Below are 17,675 nucleotides of genomic sequence, written 5' to 3' on the forward strand. Positions count from 1 at the left end.
GTGTTCCCACCTAAGACGTCATCTGGAGTTCTGATTCAAGTCTAACCTTGAGCCTACCTGGTATCTTTGTCCAAATCCTTGCTCCTCCCTATCAGGGCCCCGCCTTTCCTTGCAGTGGGGCACCCAGTCCCTGCTGGGGCCTGCCAGGGCACAACCTTGTATGTTCTTTTCCTTGGCAGCAGCAGACACAGTATTTTTAACCTTACTCAGGCTCGGGAATCAGTTGGCTCAGGAGGTTGCCCAGTCTGGTGACCTTCACCTCTATAAACTGTAACTGCCAGGAAAGGAAGAGTCAGAACTGAGGCCAGAAGCTGGGTCAATCTGGGCCTTCGATATTATCTGGGACCCGGAAACATTTGTTCAACGAGATGAAAGCTCTTTGTATAAGGTGTTGCGGTCATCCCACTCCCACCAAATCAAACATGCAACAGACTTGGGACCCATTCTACTCCTGGCCCACCAGGCTCTCAGGGCAGGTAAGAGACTGGGACACAAACCAGTTCAACCCAAGGGCTCAGTGAACCTGAATGGGGACAGAAACAAAAGCTCACCTGCCCTCCCCACACACAGGGCCCGAGAGGGCATTCAAAATGTGAACTTTAATAACAAACGACAGGTCAGAGTGGGGGTTCCCCAGGAACGAGAATGACGGAGCTGGTGCTGGAGGCCTCAGGGTGCCCACTTCCCCTCTCCAAGGTCTGGAGGCGAGGAGACAATGGACCCTATTGAGGCGGGGCGGTGCCCAGCTCCATGTAAGTCCATCTGTCTGGGACCCTGAGACCCAAGATGCAGCAGCGTGTGGAGCAGGAGGCCACCCTGCCTGACCCAGGAGGTCCTGCAGGGAATGCGGCCCAGGCTGGTCAGGTGAGCAGGCCAAAGGCTGTGGGGTCAGATCCGGAAGCTTTCCTCCCGGCCATCGATGTGGCGGAGCCGCAGGTAGACGTCCGTGCCAATGCCCTGCAGGGACTGCAGCTGCAGAGACCCACCGAGGTACTCCGCGTAGGCCCGTGACGTGGGCAACCCGAAGCCAAAGCTGGTGGCGGGCAGGGGGACAGGACAGGAGGCTTCAGAGGCTTGAGTCTCCTGGGGTCCCCCACCCCTCCATCCTGGTCTGGCAGGGTCTCACCCGTGCATGGGTCCTGACTGGGCGCCACTGTGCATGTCCAGGTGGCCAAAGAGGGGGCTGATCCGGGGGTCCTGTGTGCTGGCCTCAGCGGTAGTGAAGTGGTAGTCCATGACCCGGTCCAGATCTTTGTGAGCGATTCCTCCACCACGGTCTGAGATCCTAGCAAGATGGCAACAATAATGGGCTTGGCTCAGCTTTGACGGGGGACTCACCACCAGCAAGCAGACAGTGCAAAGTTTGCCTTCCTGTCCCTTCCACCCAGAGCTGGAATGTGGACCACCTAGACCCTAGGGCCTTGTTTGTATCATCCTCACCTCTGCCAGGGCCACTGACTGCTTATACCTTCTCACAGGATGTGACATTTATCCTCGGCCCAGCATCCTAGACCAACTCCTGACTGCTTCTCAATTTCAAGCTCCTCAGCTGCTGACAGAGGCAGGATACCTAGGCCTGCAACTGGCCCCAGATCCATTAATAAGCAGCTCATGGCCATCTCAGGATCCAGAGAATAGTTTATCTGGTCAAGGACCAAGTCCCAGAATGGGGCAGGAAGGGGCTCAAGGTCCTAGATCAAGTCAGAAACAGTGCCTGGACCCCCATCCCATCCACCTCAGCCGAACTCCCACTCGGGGCAAACCTGATGATCAGATCAACATCATTGTTGGCGATGGTGATGACCACATCTGGGACATTGTAGGGAGTGTCTAGGTGACTCTCCATTGTGGCTCTATGCAGAGGGGAAAGACCAGTAAGTAGAAGCACCCCGGTTCCTGTCTGCCTCCCACCCAGCACATCCAGCCACCCCACCTCATGGCGTTCTTGAGCAGCTCCGGCAGGATGTAGTCCAGTGGCATAGGGATGAAGGGAAACCGGGCGGCCACGTGGCCATTGATGCGGACACGGGGTGCATTGCCATACTTGTGCTCACACAGGCGTCTGTGGACAGGAGCGAGGGTTCCGTCAGGGGCCCCTCCGCCAGTGGTTTGCAACTGGAGACAATTCTGCCCCCCTAAGTAATATATGGCAATGTACAGAGACATTTTTGTTTGTCACAACTAGGCAATACTACTGGCGCCAGGGATGCTGCTGAACTTCCTAACATGCACAGGGCAGCCCCTATGACAAAGAATTATCTGGCTGGAAATGTCAATAGTGCCATCATTGAGAAACCCTGCTCCCCACAGACCATGCCCCGGGCAAGGGCTCAGACCCAATCCTTCCCTGCCCCAGACGTCTGACCACCCCCTGAGCCATTCTTGCCTCACCTGGCAAAGTCCACCCACTTCTCAATAATCTTCTTTGGTGAGAGACGAGTACAGATGATGCCGACAAAGTCAGGCTGGCCGGAGAAAGGAGGTCAGGACTACCCACACCCCTAGCCCCACCCCCAGATGCTGGCAACTTCGGAACTGCCCCAAAGCACCAGCTCCACAGCCTCAACCCCCAGGCCCTTGACACGGATCCCCAGCCCAGTCTCCTCTGTCTCACTTAACGTTCCCAGGTGGGTCTCAGGTCCCAGAGCCCTACCTTGTCCTCATGCAGCGCCAGGTGATGCGTGGCCAACATGCGGATTCCAAGCCTCGAAGTCAGCGTCTTGTCCAAGAAGTAGCGTACGAGCATTTCATCCTGTAAAGAGTGAGGTCTCAGAATCCCGTGCCCTTCCCAGCCCCCAGCATGCCCAACCCCTCCTTCACTGCCCCAACCTCTATGTGCTTCCGGCTCTCACGCAGGCCCTCTGCCAAGAGGGTCACCACATCCTTGTGGTCATCCAGCAGCTGTCGCACCAGCTGGCAGTACTGGGTGTCGTCCGCCTGGTCCTTAATCTGCAGGTCACAGAGTCATGAGGAAGGGTGGTCCAAGCCCAGCCTCTCAGCCCCTCACCCTGCTCTGTCCCAGCACTCACCGGAGGGAAGTCTGTCAGTTTCTGGAAGGCACGGATGTATAGCTCGTGCTGCAAGGAAGAGGTGTGGGAATTCACAGAGCCGCATGGGCACTGAGCAGAGAACAGCCACCCCCACCTACCCATGGGGCTCACCACCCAACTGGTCGACCACGTGATCAAACCCCTACTGCCACCCTTCCAGGCTCCATGAATACACACCTTTGGCTTCTGAGGGCCTGGGGTTGAATCCTTTGTGGCCCTGACACCTTTAGGCAAGCAATCGTCTGCCACTCTGGGCCCCAGACTCCCCACTTGCCCCCTGGGCAGGGTGGCCCGCTGACTGAAGGTCCTCTCTACCTTACCACGTGCAGTATGGTGGGGTTGCAGCCAATGATGAAAGGAAGGCAGCGGAAGCCCTTGATGCGGTGAGCAATCCTCACTGGAAGTTCTTGTTGCAGGTAACGAGCACTTTTCTAGGAGAAAAAGAGAAAGGAAGGCGGGGCTGGAGCCTGAGTGTCCCGGAGAGCTCCAGGATCCACGAGGAAAATAGAGGGCATAAATCTTACCAGAAGGTGGCTGCCGTCCTGAGAGCGGCCGGAGTAGAGCATCATGGTGGGCGTGAGGCGGACTGAGGGCTAGGGAGGGAGAGGGGCCTTGAGCAGAGAACCCCCAACACTCTCACTCGCAGCCACATCCCGGACCCCGGGCTCGCCGCCCCCTTGCGCACCTTCTCCGCTGCCGCGTCGATGGCAGACTGGTTGTAAAAGGAGGTTACGGTCTTGGAGCGCTCCCGAGCCATCTCCACGTGGTGTGTGTCGGTGGCTGACGTCGAGCGGGCCCGGAGCGCGAGTGTGGGCCCCAGGAGGGGCCTGAGTGGAGGCCCGCCCCGGGGGCCGCTCCCCAGTACCGACGCCAGGATCATCGTCCTGCTCCTTTCAGATCTGGTGGCCGCTAGGGCTGAGGGCCCAGGTGACCCGAAATGGCGCAAGGGGGTGTGGGTAGGTAGGGGCTCTTCTCCGACTTCAGGGACCAGGGTGCATCGAGGATGCTGACAGGCTCAGCCCACGGAGGGCGCTCCCATCTACCGGGGCAGGGAAGAGGAAGTTGTAAGGATCTGAATCCACACAGCCTGCACCTTATCTCCACCTGTACATCAGTCTACCTAGACCCGGGCGACCTCTCCCCATCCCTCCCACCGCCTCCCCAGACGCACACAGGCTGCGCCCAAAGGACCTAGCCTCGCGGGGCTTCTATTCCCCAACCCGAGGCTCTACTGGCGGTGGGAGGGCTATCGGGGGAGGAGCCCTTCAGACCCTTCCAGCCCGAAAACCTCGCCGCGGCGCCCCGGGGTCCTGGGCACCCTCCTCAGGGGGCGGGGCTGCCCCTGCCTGCCCAGCGCCTTCAAACGCGGGCTCTGAGTGCGGCCAGCGGACATGCGACACCAGCGCTGGGCCCCCGGGGCCAGCTAGGGAGGATGCGGCCCGGAGTCCCCAGCGGGGTCCCCCACGCCGGTCACTTGGTTCGGCCCGGATGCCCCCCATATGGTAGATGCCACCCCGTCTGCGCGCCCGCGCTGTGATGGAGGCTGCGGACGTACGCCGCGGGGCCTCCGCGGACTCGGTAAGGCGCAGTCGCCCCACTTACCGCGGGGCCGGAGCCAGGGGCCGGGTCCCAGCGGAAGGGCTCGAACAGTCCACCCGCCGGGAGCCCAGCCGCCTGCGCCTCCGCCGCCGTGACGTCACGTGGGCGTCAGCGCCAAGTGCGTCCTGGGAGTTGTAGTTTGGTCTGAGGACGTGCAGCCCCGGGCGCCCACGCATCCAGGCCACGCCCCTGCTCCCGGACCCCAAACAGCACCGCTTACTCCACACGGCTTCCGAGGCTCTCCTTGTCCCTCCCGGCCTCTATCTTCCGCTCCATGAAACGGGCTCCCTGGGAGCTGGAAGATCTTAGATGTAAAGCGCACAAATCACGTCCTACCTGACTCCTTCTCGGAGGTCTTGTCCTCGTTCCAGTTCTTGGTTCATTTATGGGAAACCAGGCTGGCTGGTTCAAACCCCAGCTCCTTAATATCTGGAGCAAGTTATTTAACTGCTCAGTGCTTGGTAAGATGAAGAGGTATCATCAGTCTTGAGGTTGTGTGGATTACATTAATTTATATGACTGCCTAAAACAGTGCCAGGCGTGGAATTAGCACTATATAAAGGTTAGGCATTATTATTATTCACTCATGTCTGCAGAGAATGCAAGTCGCTGACTGGGTGTCTTTTCTGCACCAGGAGAGGAGATTGGGCAGTGAGTTGAATAGATCTTTCCGTGCCCTGCACAAGAAAACAGTTTCAGTTATCATTGGCTGTGATGAGGACTTTCAGAGGAGGCTGCGGGAGCCTCAGATAGGAACTGAGACAGCTGTGTAGGTGCAGCCTGAGTAGGACTTGCAAGGGAGCCGGGTGGGAAGGGTGTGTGGCAGGATAGACAACAGCCCAGATGGTCTGAGGATATGGCTGGAGCCATATGGGATCTGGGAAGGAGAAGGGCGGCGGCAGAGAGCAAAGGACAAGTCTGCATTTGTCCTAGGGTAGTTAGGAACCACTGAAGGGTTTTAACTGGTGGGCTCTCCTCCTTAGACAGAGCCCCCTGTCTGCAGTGATTTAGAGTGGGGCATTTGGTGAGAAGAAAGGCAGAGAAACCAGAAAGAAGGCAATTACTTTAGGTTGGGTGCAGTGGCTCACGCCTATAATCCCAGCACTTTGGGAAGACAAGGTCGGCGGATCTCAGGAGTTCGAGACCAGCCTGGCCAACATGGCGAAACCCCGTCTCTACTAAAGATACAAAAATCAGTCGGATGTTGTTGGGGGTGGGGGCGGTGCCTGTAATCCCAGCTACTCGGGAGGCTGAGACAGGAGAATCGCTCAAACCCGGGAGGTGGAGGTTGCAGTGAGCCGATATCTCACCACTGCTCTCCAGCCTGGGCAACAAGAGCGAAACTCCGTCGCAAAAAAAAAAAAAAAAAATTATCCAGGGAGGAGGTGCTGGAAGGGACACGTTTCAGTGTGTGCACGTGCATAGGTGTGTAGTGTGTATCTGTACTAATTGGAATTTTCTTTACCATGGCTATATATTTCCTAAACATGTTCAATTAAAAGTGCTAAGTGAAGCAAGTGACATCTTTGGAGGCTGTCTTTTTAAATTTTATTTGGAGATGGGGTCTTGCTCTGTTGCTCAAGCTGGAATACAGTGGCTCCATCCTAGCTCACTGCAGCCTCCAACTTAAGTGATCCTCCCACCTCAGCCTCTCAAGTAGCTGAGACTGTAAGTGTGCACGCTACCCGGGGTGATTTTTTACCCCCTCAAGCAATCCTTTTGCCACAGCCTTCCAAAGTGCTGGGATTACAGATGTAACCCACCGTGCCTGGCCTATTTTTGTTAGAGCTGGGGTCTCACTATGTTGCCCAGGCTGGTCTCAAATTCCTGGCCTCAGCCTCCTGAGTTGTTGGGGTTACAGGTGTGAGCCACTGGGCCTGGAGGCTGTCTTTAAACTTGGAGGTCGGACAGGTGCGGTGGCTCACGCTTGTAATCCTAGCACTTTGAGAGGCTGAGGTGGGCGGATCACCTGAGGTCAGGAGTTCGAGACCAGCCTGGCCAACATGGTGAAACCCTGTCTTTACTAAAACTACAAAAATTAGCCAGATGCAGTAGCACGCGCCTGTAATCCCTGCTACTCTGGAGGCTGAGGCAGAAGAATTGCTTGAACCCGGGAGGCGGAGGTTTCAGTGAGCCAAGATCGCGCCACTGCACTCCAGCCTGGGCGACAGAGCGAGACTCTGTCTCAAAAATAAATAAATAGGCCGGGCGCGGTGGCTCACGCCTGTGATCCCAGCACTTTGGGAGGCCGAGGCGGGTGGATCACGAGGTCAGGAGATCGAGACCATCCTGGCTAACACGGTGAAATCCCGTCTCTACTAAAAAGTAGAAAAAATTAGCCGGGGGTGGTGGCGGGCGCCTGTAGTCCCAGCTACTCGGGAGGCTGAGGCAGGAGAATGGCGTGAACCCGGGAGGCGGAGCTTGCAGTGAGCCCAGACGGCGCCACGGCACTCCAGCCTGGGCGACAGAGCAAGACTCGGTCTCAAAATAATAATAATAATAATAATAATAATAAACGGAGGTGAAAAAATAAAAAATAAATAATAATAAATATAAACTTGGAGGGAAGACTCCTCACCGTGGCTGGCCTGCCTAAGCAACTGGGTGCCGACCACAGGAAAGGGGCGTCCTGTGTCTCTGGGTTTCCTCTTTGCCCCCCACCCACACCGTTCCCACCCGTTATTTCCCAACGTCCTGGAGTACAGCCAGGCGGCGGCAGCCCCGAGGCAGGCACGGCTGGAGCCCATGGGAGAAGGGAGTGGTAAGGGTGCCCCTGGCGGGGAGGACGGGCTGCGCAAAGCAGCAAAGGACTGGCAGTGCTCTGTGCGCCAGAATCCGGCGCTCACGTGGCCGCGGCGTGGACAGGAGCCGCAGGCGGAGGAGGCTGCGGCTGCCACCGAGGCGTAGGCGTCTGGCACAGGCTTCACCCCCTTTGACCCGGCGCGCTCAGCCACTGCTCGGCCCGGAGTCGCTGCTGCCCCCGGCGGCGGAGGTTGGTCATGCACCCCGCGACCCCCTTTTCAGAATACTGTATACAGGTCAGGCAGCTTTCTAAGCGCTTTCGATGTGTTTTTAAAAATATACATATATTCGATGTAAAAGAGAACTGTATGTATTTATTTATCGAGACAAGATATCGCGCATGTCGCCAAGGCTGGAGTGCAGTGGTGCGATCACAGCTCACTACAGCCTCGAACTCCTGTTCTCAAGCAATCCTCCTGCCTCATTCTCCCAAAGCACTAGAATTACAGGCATGAGCCCCACACCTCGCCTACAACATTATTTTATTTTATTTTATTTTATTTTATTTTATTTTTTTCTGAAACAGTGTCTCACTCTGTTACCCAGGCTAGAATGCAATGGCATGTTCATGGCTTACGGCAGCCAAAACATCCCTGACTCAAGCGATCCTCCTACCTCAGCCTCCTGAGTGGCTGTGACCACAGGTGCCTGCCACCAAACCCAGCTGATTTTTAAAAAATTTTTGTAGGGATGAGATCTCCTTATGTTGCTCAGGCTGGTATCGATGGACTTTCTGGCCTCAAGCGATACTCCCATCTCAGCTTCCCAAAGTGTTGGGATTACAGGCATGAGCCACAACTAACTTCTTTTTTTTTTTTTTTTTTTTTTTTTTTTGGAGACAGAGTCTCGCTGTGTTGCCCAGGCTGAAGTGCAGTGGCGCGATCTGGGCTCACTGCAAGCTCTGCCTCCGGGGTTCACGCCATTCCCCTGCCTCAGCCTCCCAAGTAGCTGGGACTACAGGTGCCCACCACACCCAGCTAATTTTTTCTATTTTTAGTAGAGATGGGGTTTCACCGTGTTAGCCAGGATGGTCTCGATCTCCGGACCTCCTGATCCGCCCACCTCGGCCTCCCAAAGTGCTGGGATTACAGGCTTGAGCCACCGCGCCCGGCACTTCCTTTTTTTTTTTTTTTTTTTTTTTTTTTTTTTTTTTTGAGACAGAGTCTTGCACTGTAACCCAGGCTGGAGTGTAGTAACACAATCTCGGTACACAACCTCTGCCTCCCAGCTTCAAGCAATTCTGGTGCCTCAGCCTCCCAAGTAGCTGGAATTACAGGTGCATACCACCATGCCCGACTAATTTTTGTAGAGATAGGGTTTCACCATGTTGGCCAGGCTGTCCTCAGATTCGTGACCTCAGGGGATGTATCCGCCTCCTCTTCCCAAAGTGCTGGGATTACAGGCATGAGCAACGGAGCCAAGCAGGGCCTGGCCAACTTCTTACCATATAACTTTGTCACTTCTTGTATCAAGAGGTGAGGGAGTCTATGTTCCCTCCCTTTGGAACTGGGAAAGCTTGTGATTACAGTGGAAGGGATGCTAGGTGATTTCTCAGTTTAGATTAAAAAATACGTAACTTCCACCTGGCTTTCTGAAGCACATGTGCTAGGGTCCTGAGCTGCCAGGTGGGCAGTCTGACTGCCCTATATTATTATTTTATTTTGTTTTATTTTATTTTATTTGAGACAGAGTCTCGCTCTGTCCTCCAGGCTGGAGTGCAGTGGCGCGATCTCAGCTCACTGCAAGCTCCGCCTCCCGGGTTTACGCCATTCTCCTGCCTCAGCCTCCCGAGTAGCTGGGACTACAGGGGCCCGCCACCTCGCCCGGCTAGTTTTTTTGTATTTTTTAGTAGAGACGGGGTTTCACTGTGTTAGCCAGGATGGTCTCGATCTTCTGACCTCGTGATCTGCCCGTCTCGGCCTCCCAAAGTACTGGGATTACAGGCTTGAGCCACTGTGCCCGGCCGGGTATTATTTTATTTTTAAATTGAGACAGAGTCTTGTGCTGTGACCCAGGCTGGAGTGCAGTGGCGTGATCTTGGCTCACTGCAGCCTCCACGTCCCAGGTTCAAGGGATTCTCCTGCTTCAGCCTCCCAAGTAGCTGGGATTACAGGCATGCACCACCACACCTGGATAGTTTTTAGTAGAGAAGGGTTTCTCCATGTTGGCCAGGCTGGTGCCCTGTATGAATTATTTATTGCTGTGTAACAAATACCCCCAAAACATAGCACCATGCTGGAGTGCAATGGCACGATCTTGGCTCACTGCAACTTCTGCCTCCCGGGTTCAAGTGATTCTCCTGCCTCAGCCTCCCTAGTAGCTGGAATTACAGGTGCCCACCACCATGCCCAGCTAATTTTTTGTATTTTTAGTAGAGACGGGGTTTCACTATGTTGGCCAGGCTAGTCTCCATCTCCTGACCTCAGGTGATCCACCCACCTCAGCCTCTCAAAGTGCTGGGATTACAGGCATGAGCCACCATACTCTGCTCAAACATAACATCTTTAAAAAAATTTTTTTTTAAATAGAGACAAGGTCTCACTATGTTGCCCAGGCTGTTCTTGAACTTGGACTCCTGAGCTCAAGTGATCCTCCCACCTCGGCCTTCCAAAATGCTGGGATTATAGGTGTGAGCCACTGTGCTCCACCAATATCTTAAAACAGTAAACACTGACCAGGCGCGGTGGCTCACACTTGTAATCCCAGCATTTTGGGAGGCCAAGGTGGGCAGATCATGAGGTCAGGAGATCGAGACTATCCTGGCTAACACGGTGAAACCCCGTCTCTACTGAAAATACAAAAAACTTAGCTGGGCGTGATGGCAGGTGCCTGTAGTCCCAGCTACTCAGGAGGCTGAAGCAGGAGAATGGCATGACCCCAGGAGGTGGAGCTTGCGGTGAGCCGAGATCGTGGCACTGTGCTCCAGCCTGGGCAACAAAGTGAGACCTCAAAAAACAAACAAACAAACAAAAAAACAATAAAACTTATTCTCACACACAGTTTCCTTGGGTCAGGAATCTGGGAGTAGCTTAGCCAGGGGGTTCTGGCTCAGGGCCTCTCATGAAGTGCAGTCAAAATGTTAGCCATGCTGGGTGCGGTGGCTCGCGCCTGTAATGCCAGCACTTTGGGAGGCCGAGGCAGGTGGATCACGAGGTCAGGAGATCAAGACTATTCCTGGCTAATACAGTGAAACCCCATCTCTACTAAAAATACAAAATATTAGCCAGGCATGGTGGCACACGCCTGTAGTCCCTGCTACTCGGGAGGCTGAGGCAGGAGAATCGCTTGAACCCGGGAGGCGGAGCTTGCAGCAAGCCAAGATTGTGCCACTGCACTCCAGCCTGGGTGACAGAGCGAGACTTTGTCTCAAAAAAAAAAAAAAAAAAAGTTGGCCAATGCTACCGTTACCTGAAGGCGTGACTGCTTTACAGAATCTGATTCCAAGGTAGCTCCCTCGAGTGCCCAGCAGGTTAATGCTGGTTGTTGGCAGGAGGCCTGTCATTCTCAGGGTTGGGGTTCAGCCCCAGCTGAGGTACGAGAGGAATAGGTGGACATGAGGCACAGAGCGAGAAGAACGCTCAAGAGACAGCAGGTAAATAAGACATAGTTTTATTCAGCAGCTCTCTCATCATCAGCATCTTACTCTCGAACTGTCTGCTCTGTCTCAGCTGCTTACTCTGGCGGCTGGCTCCCACACACACACAGCTGTGTGGCCAGCTCTCCCTTCAGGGTCAGCAGCTTCACTCTTTCTTTTCTTTTCTTTCTTTCTTTTTTTTTTTCTGAGACGGAGTCTTGTGCTATTGCCCAGGCTGCAGTGCAGTGGTGTGATCTCAGCTCACTGCAATCTCTGCCTCCTGGGTTCTAGCAATTCTCCTGCCTCAGCCTCCTGAGTAGCTGGGATTACAGGCATGCACCACCATGGCCGGCTAATTTTTGTATTTTAGTTGAGATTGGGTTTCACCATGTTGAGCGGGCTGGTCTCAAACTCCTGACCTCATGATCCACCCACCTTGGCCTCCCAAAGTGCTGGGATTACAGGCATGAGCCACCACGCCCTGCAGCTTCACTCTTTCTCCCTCTTGGCACCAGCAAGCTGAGCTGTGTCTTGGCTTCCCTGAGATGGACAGCTCTGGCTTTCTCTCTTTCTCTGGACACAAGCGCCTGCACAAAAGCCATGTCCCATGTCAAGCCATGTTGGGCCAAGCCCTGTGCACAGTGTCAGCAGGACAATTACACCTTTTACAGACAACAGTAGCTCAGAGCCAAGTGATGAGCCTTCCCATGTTATGGCTACACGGCTGTAATAACACTCTAAACTCACTGAGTCACTCTGGATGTTTACTTTGGCTTATGCCCACTTGACCGCAGCACACCCATGTTCCTTATAGGGCCTCAGTTCCTCACTAAGGAGACCTCTCCCTAGGGTTACTTGAGTGCCTTCATATCATGGTAGCTGGCTTTGTCTAGAATGAGTGATCTACAAAGGAGAAAAATGGAAGCCACAATATTTTCATGATTTAGCCTCTAAAGTCACACATTGTCATTTCTGCATTATCCCAATGGGCCAGTTCAGCCCCTTTCAATGTGAGAAGAGACTGCACATGGTATCAATACCAGGAAGCAGGAATCATTGAGGACCATTTTGGAAGCTGACTATCAAAGCCTTGAGGCTGCCATGCTGTGAGGAAGCCCAAGCTAGCCCATGCAGAAGATGACATGGATAGGCCCGGAGACTACTCAGAGAGAGGGAGATGCTAGGTTGTCTTTCAGTTGCTTTAGCTGCTCATTGTTCCAGCTTTAGCCACCATCTGCCTGCAATTGTATGAGCCAGAAATAGCCAGGTAAAATTGTCTTCCCAAATTCCTAGTGCACAAAAACTGTCAGAGGCTGGGGGCAGTGGCTCACTCCTGTAATCCCAGCAGCACTTTGAGAAGCCAAGCTGGGAGAATTGCTTGAGCCCAGGAGTTAGAGGCAACATAACAACACCTTGTCTCTAACAGGAAAAAAAGAGAGAAAAAAAAAAAGAGCCAGGTACCGTGGCTCATGCCTGTAATCCCAGCACTGAGATTACAGGCCAAGGAGGGTGGATCATGAGATCAGGAGTTTGAGACCAGCCTGGCCAATATGGTGAAACCCCGTCTCTACTGAAAATGCAAAAATCAGCCGGGCATAGTGGCTGGCTCCTGTAATCACAGCTACTCAGGAGGCTAAGGCAGGAGAATAGCTTAAATCCGGGAGGCGGAGAGTGCAGTGAGCCAAGATTGCACCACTGCATTCCAGCCTGGGCGACAGAGCAGGACTATCTCAAATAAATAAATAAATAAATAAATAAATAAAATGCTAGAAAAAAATATGGTCGGTCGGGGTGTGGTGGCTCACACCTGTAATCCCAGCACTTTGGGAGGCCAAGGCAGGCGGATCACCTGAGGTCGGGAGTTCAAGACCAGCCTGACCAACATGGAGAAACCCTGTCTCTACTAAAAATACAAAATTAGCCGGGTGTGGTGGCACATGCCTATAATCCCAGCTACCAGGGAGGCTGAGGCAGGAGAATCGCTTGAACCTGCGAGGCAGAGGTTGCGGTGAGCTGAAATCGTGCCATTGCACTCCAGTCTGGGCAACAAAAGTGAAACTCTGTCTCAAAAAAAAAAAAAAAGGCCTGGCACGGTGGCTCATGCCTGTAATCCCAGCATTTTGGGAGGCTGAGGCGGGTGGATCACAAGGTCAGGAGATCAAGACCATCCTGGCTAACACGGTGAAACACCATCTCTACTAAAAAATAGAAAAAATCAGCTGGGCGTGGTGGTGGGCTCCTGTAGTCCCAGCTACTCGGGAGACTGAGGCAGCAGAATGGCGTGGAGCTTGCAGTGAGCCGAGATTGCGCCACTGCACTCCAGCCTGGGCGACAGAGCGAGACTCCGTGATCCCGTCTCAAAAAATAAAGAAATAAAGGAAAGAAAATATGGTCAAAATGTTTTATAACTCTTGAAGTGAGGAAGGCAATCTTGGCTCACTACAACTTCCGCCTCCCAGGTTCAAATGATTCTCCTGCCTCAGCCTCCTGAGTAGCTGGGATTACAGGTGCCCGCCACCATGCCTGGCTACTTTTTGTATTTTTAGTAGAGATGGGGTTTCGCCATGTTGGCCAGGCTTGTCTTAAACTCCTGACCTCAGGTGATCCACCCACCTCAGCCTCCCAAAGTGCTGGGATTACAGGTAGCATGAGCCACCATGCCCCGCCTAATTTTAAAAATATTTATAAAGACAGAGTCTTGCCACATTGCCCAGACCTGTCTCAAAACTCCTGGGCTCAAGTTATTGTCCTGTCTCAGCCTCCCAAAGTGACTACAGGTGCACACCTCCCCAAAGTGACTACAGGTGCACACCTCCCCAAAGGGACTACAGGTGCACACCACCACACCCGGCTAATTTTGTTTATTTTTTGTAGAGTCAGGGTCTCACTGTGTTGTCCAGGGTGTCTCAAACTCCTGGGCTCAAGTTGTCCTCCTGCCTCAGCCACCCAAAGTGCTGGGATTATAGGCATAAGTCACTGCACCCGGCCCCAGTGCGTGTCTTCTGAGGCTAAGTCATAAGGAGATTGCAGCTTCTATTTTGCTTCCTCTTAGATCACTCATTCTGGGGGGAAGCCAACAATAAATAACAGGAACACACCAGGAAACCAGAGAAAACTGAGATACAGGCCTAATGCCCAGTCCTCTGTATTCATCTCTAATTGATGCTGTAACAAGTTACTACACATTCAATGACTTAAAACAACAAAAATTTATCTTATAGTTCTGTAGCTTAGAAGTCTGACAGAGTCTCACTGGGCTGAAATCAAGATGTTGATAGTTCCTTACTGGTGACTCTAGGGTGAGAATCCAGTTCTTTATCCTTTCTTGCCTTTAGAGGCCACCCGTATTTATTAGCTCACAACCCCCTTCCTCTATCTTCAAACCAGCAATATTGCAGCTCTCTGTGTCTTTTTTCTTTACTCACATCTCCCTCTGACTCTCTTCTGCCATCCTCCTTCATTTTTTAAGGACCCTTGTGGGCCAGGCGCGGTGGCTCATGCCTGTAATCCCAGCACTTTGAGAGGCGGAGGCAGGTGGATCACCTGAAGTCATGAGTTCGAGACCAGCCTGGCCAACATGGCAAAACCCCATCCCTACTGAAAATACAAAAATTGGACCAGGCACGGTGGCTCACAGCCATAATCACCGCACTTTGAGAGGCTGAGGCAGGCGGATCACTTGAGGTCAGGAGTTCAAGACCAGCCTCGCCAACATGGTAAAACCCCGTCTCTACTTTAAAAAAAATTACAATAATTAGTTGGGCATGGTGGTGGGCACCTATAATCCCAGCTACTTGGGAGGCTGACAGAGCAAGACTCTGTCTCAAAATAAAAATTAAGATAAATAATAATAAATAAATAAAAATCAGCAAATTAGGCCAGGTGCGGTGGTGGCTCATGCCTGTACTCCCAGCACTTTGAGGCAGGAAGGTTGCTTGAAACCAGAAGTTTAGACCAGCCTGGGAAACAAAGTGAGACCCCGTCTCTACAAAAATAAAAATAAATTGTCCAGGTATGGTGGGACGTATTTGCACTCCTAGCTACTAGGGAGGCTGAGGTGCAAGAATCGTTTGAACCTGGGAGGCAGAGGTTGCAGTGAGTTATGACAGTGCCACTGCACTTCAGCCTGTGTGTCAAAGGTCTTTAAACAAATAAAATATGCTGGGCACGGTGGCTTACACTTGTACTCCCAGCACTTTGGGAGGCTGAGGTGGGCGGATCACCTAAGGTCAGGAGTTCGAGACCAGCCTGGCCAACATAGTGAAACCCTGTCTCTACTAAAAATACAAAAATTAGCCAGGCATGATTGTATGTGCCTGTAGTCCCAACTACTGGGGAGGCAGGAGAATGGCTTGAACCCAGGGGGCGGAAGTTATAGTGAGCCAAGATTGTGCCACTGCACTCCAGCCTAGGCAACAGAGCGAGACTCCGTCTCAAAAATAAAAATAAAAATAAATCAATAGAGCCTGGCGCGGTGCCTCACGCCTATAATCCCAGCACTTTGGGAGACCCAGGCGGGTGGATCACCTGAGGTCAGGAGTTTGAGACCAGCCTGACCAATATGGAGAAACCCCATCTCTACTAAAAATACAAAAAATAGCTGGGCATGGTGGTGCATGCCTATAATCCCAGCTACTCAGGAGGCTAAGGCAGGAGAATCACTTTAACCCGGGAGGTGGAGGTTGCGGTTAGCCGAGATAATACCATTGCATTTTAGCCTGGGCAACAAGAGCAAAACTCCATCTCAAAAATAAATAAATAAATAGGCCGGGCACATGCCTGTAATCCCAGCACTTTGGGAGGCTGAGGTGGGCGGATCACCTGAGGTCAGGAGTTCGAGACCAGCCTGGCCAATATAGCGAAACCCCGTCTCTACTAAAACTTAAAAAAATTAGCCAGGTGTGGTGGCGGGTGCCTGTAATCCCAGCTACTCGGGAGGTTAAGGCAGGCGAATCGCTTGAACTTGGGAGGTGGAGGTTGCAGTGAGCAGAGATCATGCCATTGCGCTCCAGTTGGGCAACAAGAGTGAAACTCCGCCTCAAAAACAAAAGAAATTAAATAAATCAAATCAAATCAGGAGATTGGTCAGCTTAATTCCATCTGCAACCTTAATTTCCTTTTTGCCATTTAACCTATCATATACACAAGTTCCAGGGATTCATGCAGGGACATCTTTGGAGACCATTATTCTGTCTACCACACTCTCTAGAAGAGAGTAGATGTGAGAAAGAGCATCTGGAGAGGGAGGAGCCAGCAGGAGAGGGAAATATCACAGAGGCCAGAGGAAGAGAGAGTTCCCAGGAAGGTGTGTGCAACAGTAAGGGATCCCTCTGGGAAGTCAAGCAAGAGAAGACCTGAAAAACAACCATTGCCCGGGCATGGTGGCTCACGTCTGTAATCCTAGCATTTTGGGAGACCAAGGTGGGTGGATCACTTGAGGTCAGGAGTTTGAGATGAGCCTGGCCAACATGGTGAAACCCCGTCTCTACTAAAAATACAAAAATTAGCTGGACGTGGTGGCAGGCACCTGTAGTCCAAACTACTCGAGGGGCTGAGGCAGGAGAAAAACTTGAACCCTGGAGGCGGAGGTTGCAGTGAGCCGAGATGGCACCTCTGCACTCCAGCCTGGGTGACAAAGTGAGACTCCGTCTCACAATAAGTAAATTAATAAATCAATAACCACTGGGTCTAGCGTCTTGGTGACACCAGCCACTAGGTGTCAGGGCAGTGCTGGAGGCAGCAGCTAGTTTATGGCGTGGGCAGTGAGGAAGAAGTGAGGAAGTAGAGACTGGGAGTGTAGAATCTTTCCAAAAACTTGCCTGTTAATGCAGGGAGGGGAGGCTGCTGAAGGACCTCTTAGTGAAGGGAGATGTGTTGCTGTTTCTGAGATGGGAAAGAGAAACAAGTTGCAATGTAGATGGGGAGGACGGAGAGGTTGAAGGTGTAGGAGAGATGGGTCACCATCAGATGGGATGCCTGTGAAGGAAAGACCTCAGCAGGCCCACAGCTTGGAAAGGAGAGACTGACTGTTGAGTTGATCCAAGCTCAGGTGTTGTCAGGCAGGTGCCATGATAGTAGAGAAGTTAGGATACTGTCAAGGGTGTGTGTGGCCAAAGGAGTGGTTCTGTGAATGTAAGGGAGAGACCCACCAGCAAGAAGCCCTGGTGAGGCAGGACCTGGGAGGATGCGAGGCTGCAGCCCGAATGGTGCCTGAAATAGTTTCAGGGGAAATGCTTGGTTCCCGAATCGGATCGCGGTATTCGCTGGATCCCCTGATCCTCTGGTCTCTAGGTCCTGGATGCTCCAGTTCTTACAACAGGACTTGGCATAGGGTAGGCCCAAATGCTGTTAGCCACATTAACGCAATTTTTTTTTTTTTTTTTTTTTTTTTTTGAGACAGTCTCACTCTGTCGGCCAGGCTGGAGTGCAATGGCACGATCTCGGCTCATTGCAACTTCCGTCTCCCCAGCTCAAGCAATTCTCCTGCCTCAGCCCCCAGAGTAGCTGGGATTACAGGCGTGTGCCACCATGCCCGGCTAATTTTTGTATTTTTAGTAGAGACGGGGTTTCACCATGTTGGCGAGGCTGGTCTCGAACTCCTGACCTCAGGTAATCCGCCAGCCTCGGCCTCCCAAAGTGCTGGGATTACA

The 17,675-nt window shown here is 52.8% G+C and overlaps 2 protein-coding genes across 2 annotated transcripts in view; one reads left to right on the top strand and one right to left on the bottom strand.

Moving 5' to 3' along the window:
* The window catches only part of VKORC1 (vitamin K epoxide reductase complex subunit 1), a 502,856-nt gene that overhangs the window by 480,976 nt on the left and 4,205 nt on the right, over positions 1-17,675 (top strand). The window lies entirely within an intron of this gene.
* On the bottom strand, positions 581-4,837 carry BCKDK (branched chain keto acid dehydrogenase kinase). Its single transcript, XM_050773521.1, has 12 exons — positions 4,653-4,837; positions 3,736-4,089; positions 3,575-3,643; positions 3,371-3,481; positions 3,030-3,077; positions 2,830-2,949; positions 2,654-2,752; positions 2,392-2,465; positions 1,934-2,062; positions 1,764-1,853; positions 1,127-1,285; positions 581-1,033 (listed from the first exon to the last, which is right to left on the bottom strand). The coding sequence occupies exons 2-12, from the start codon at positions 3,928-3,930 to the stop codon at positions 889-891; spliced, it is 1,239 nt and encodes a 412-aa protein (XP_050629478.1). The 5' UTR covers positions 3,931-4,089; positions 4,653-4,837; the 3' UTR covers positions 581-888.

The sequence above is a fragment of the Macaca thibetana genome, chromosome 20 (assembly GCF_024542745.1).
Source record: "Macaca thibetana thibetana isolate TM-01 chromosome 20, ASM2454274v1, whole genome shotgun sequence".
NCBI lineage: Eukaryota > Metazoa > Chordata > Mammalia > Primates > Cercopithecidae > Macaca > Macaca thibetana.

Bases quoted from the DNA above. Each gene is read 5' to 3' on its own strand.
- BCKDK (XM_050773521.1), bottom strand. From the start codon at position 3,930: ATGATCCTGGCGTCGGTACTGGGGAGCGGCCCCCGGGGCGGGCCTCCA. The intron at 3,644-3,735 runs GTGCGCAAGGGG...CTCCCTCCCTAG, and splicing joins TCGACGCGGCAGCGGAGAAG to CCCTCAGTCCGCCTCACGCC. The intron at 3,482-3,574 runs GTAAGATTTATG...TTTTTCTCCTAG, and splicing joins AGGACGGCAGCCACCTTCTG to AAAAGTGCTCGTTACCTGCA.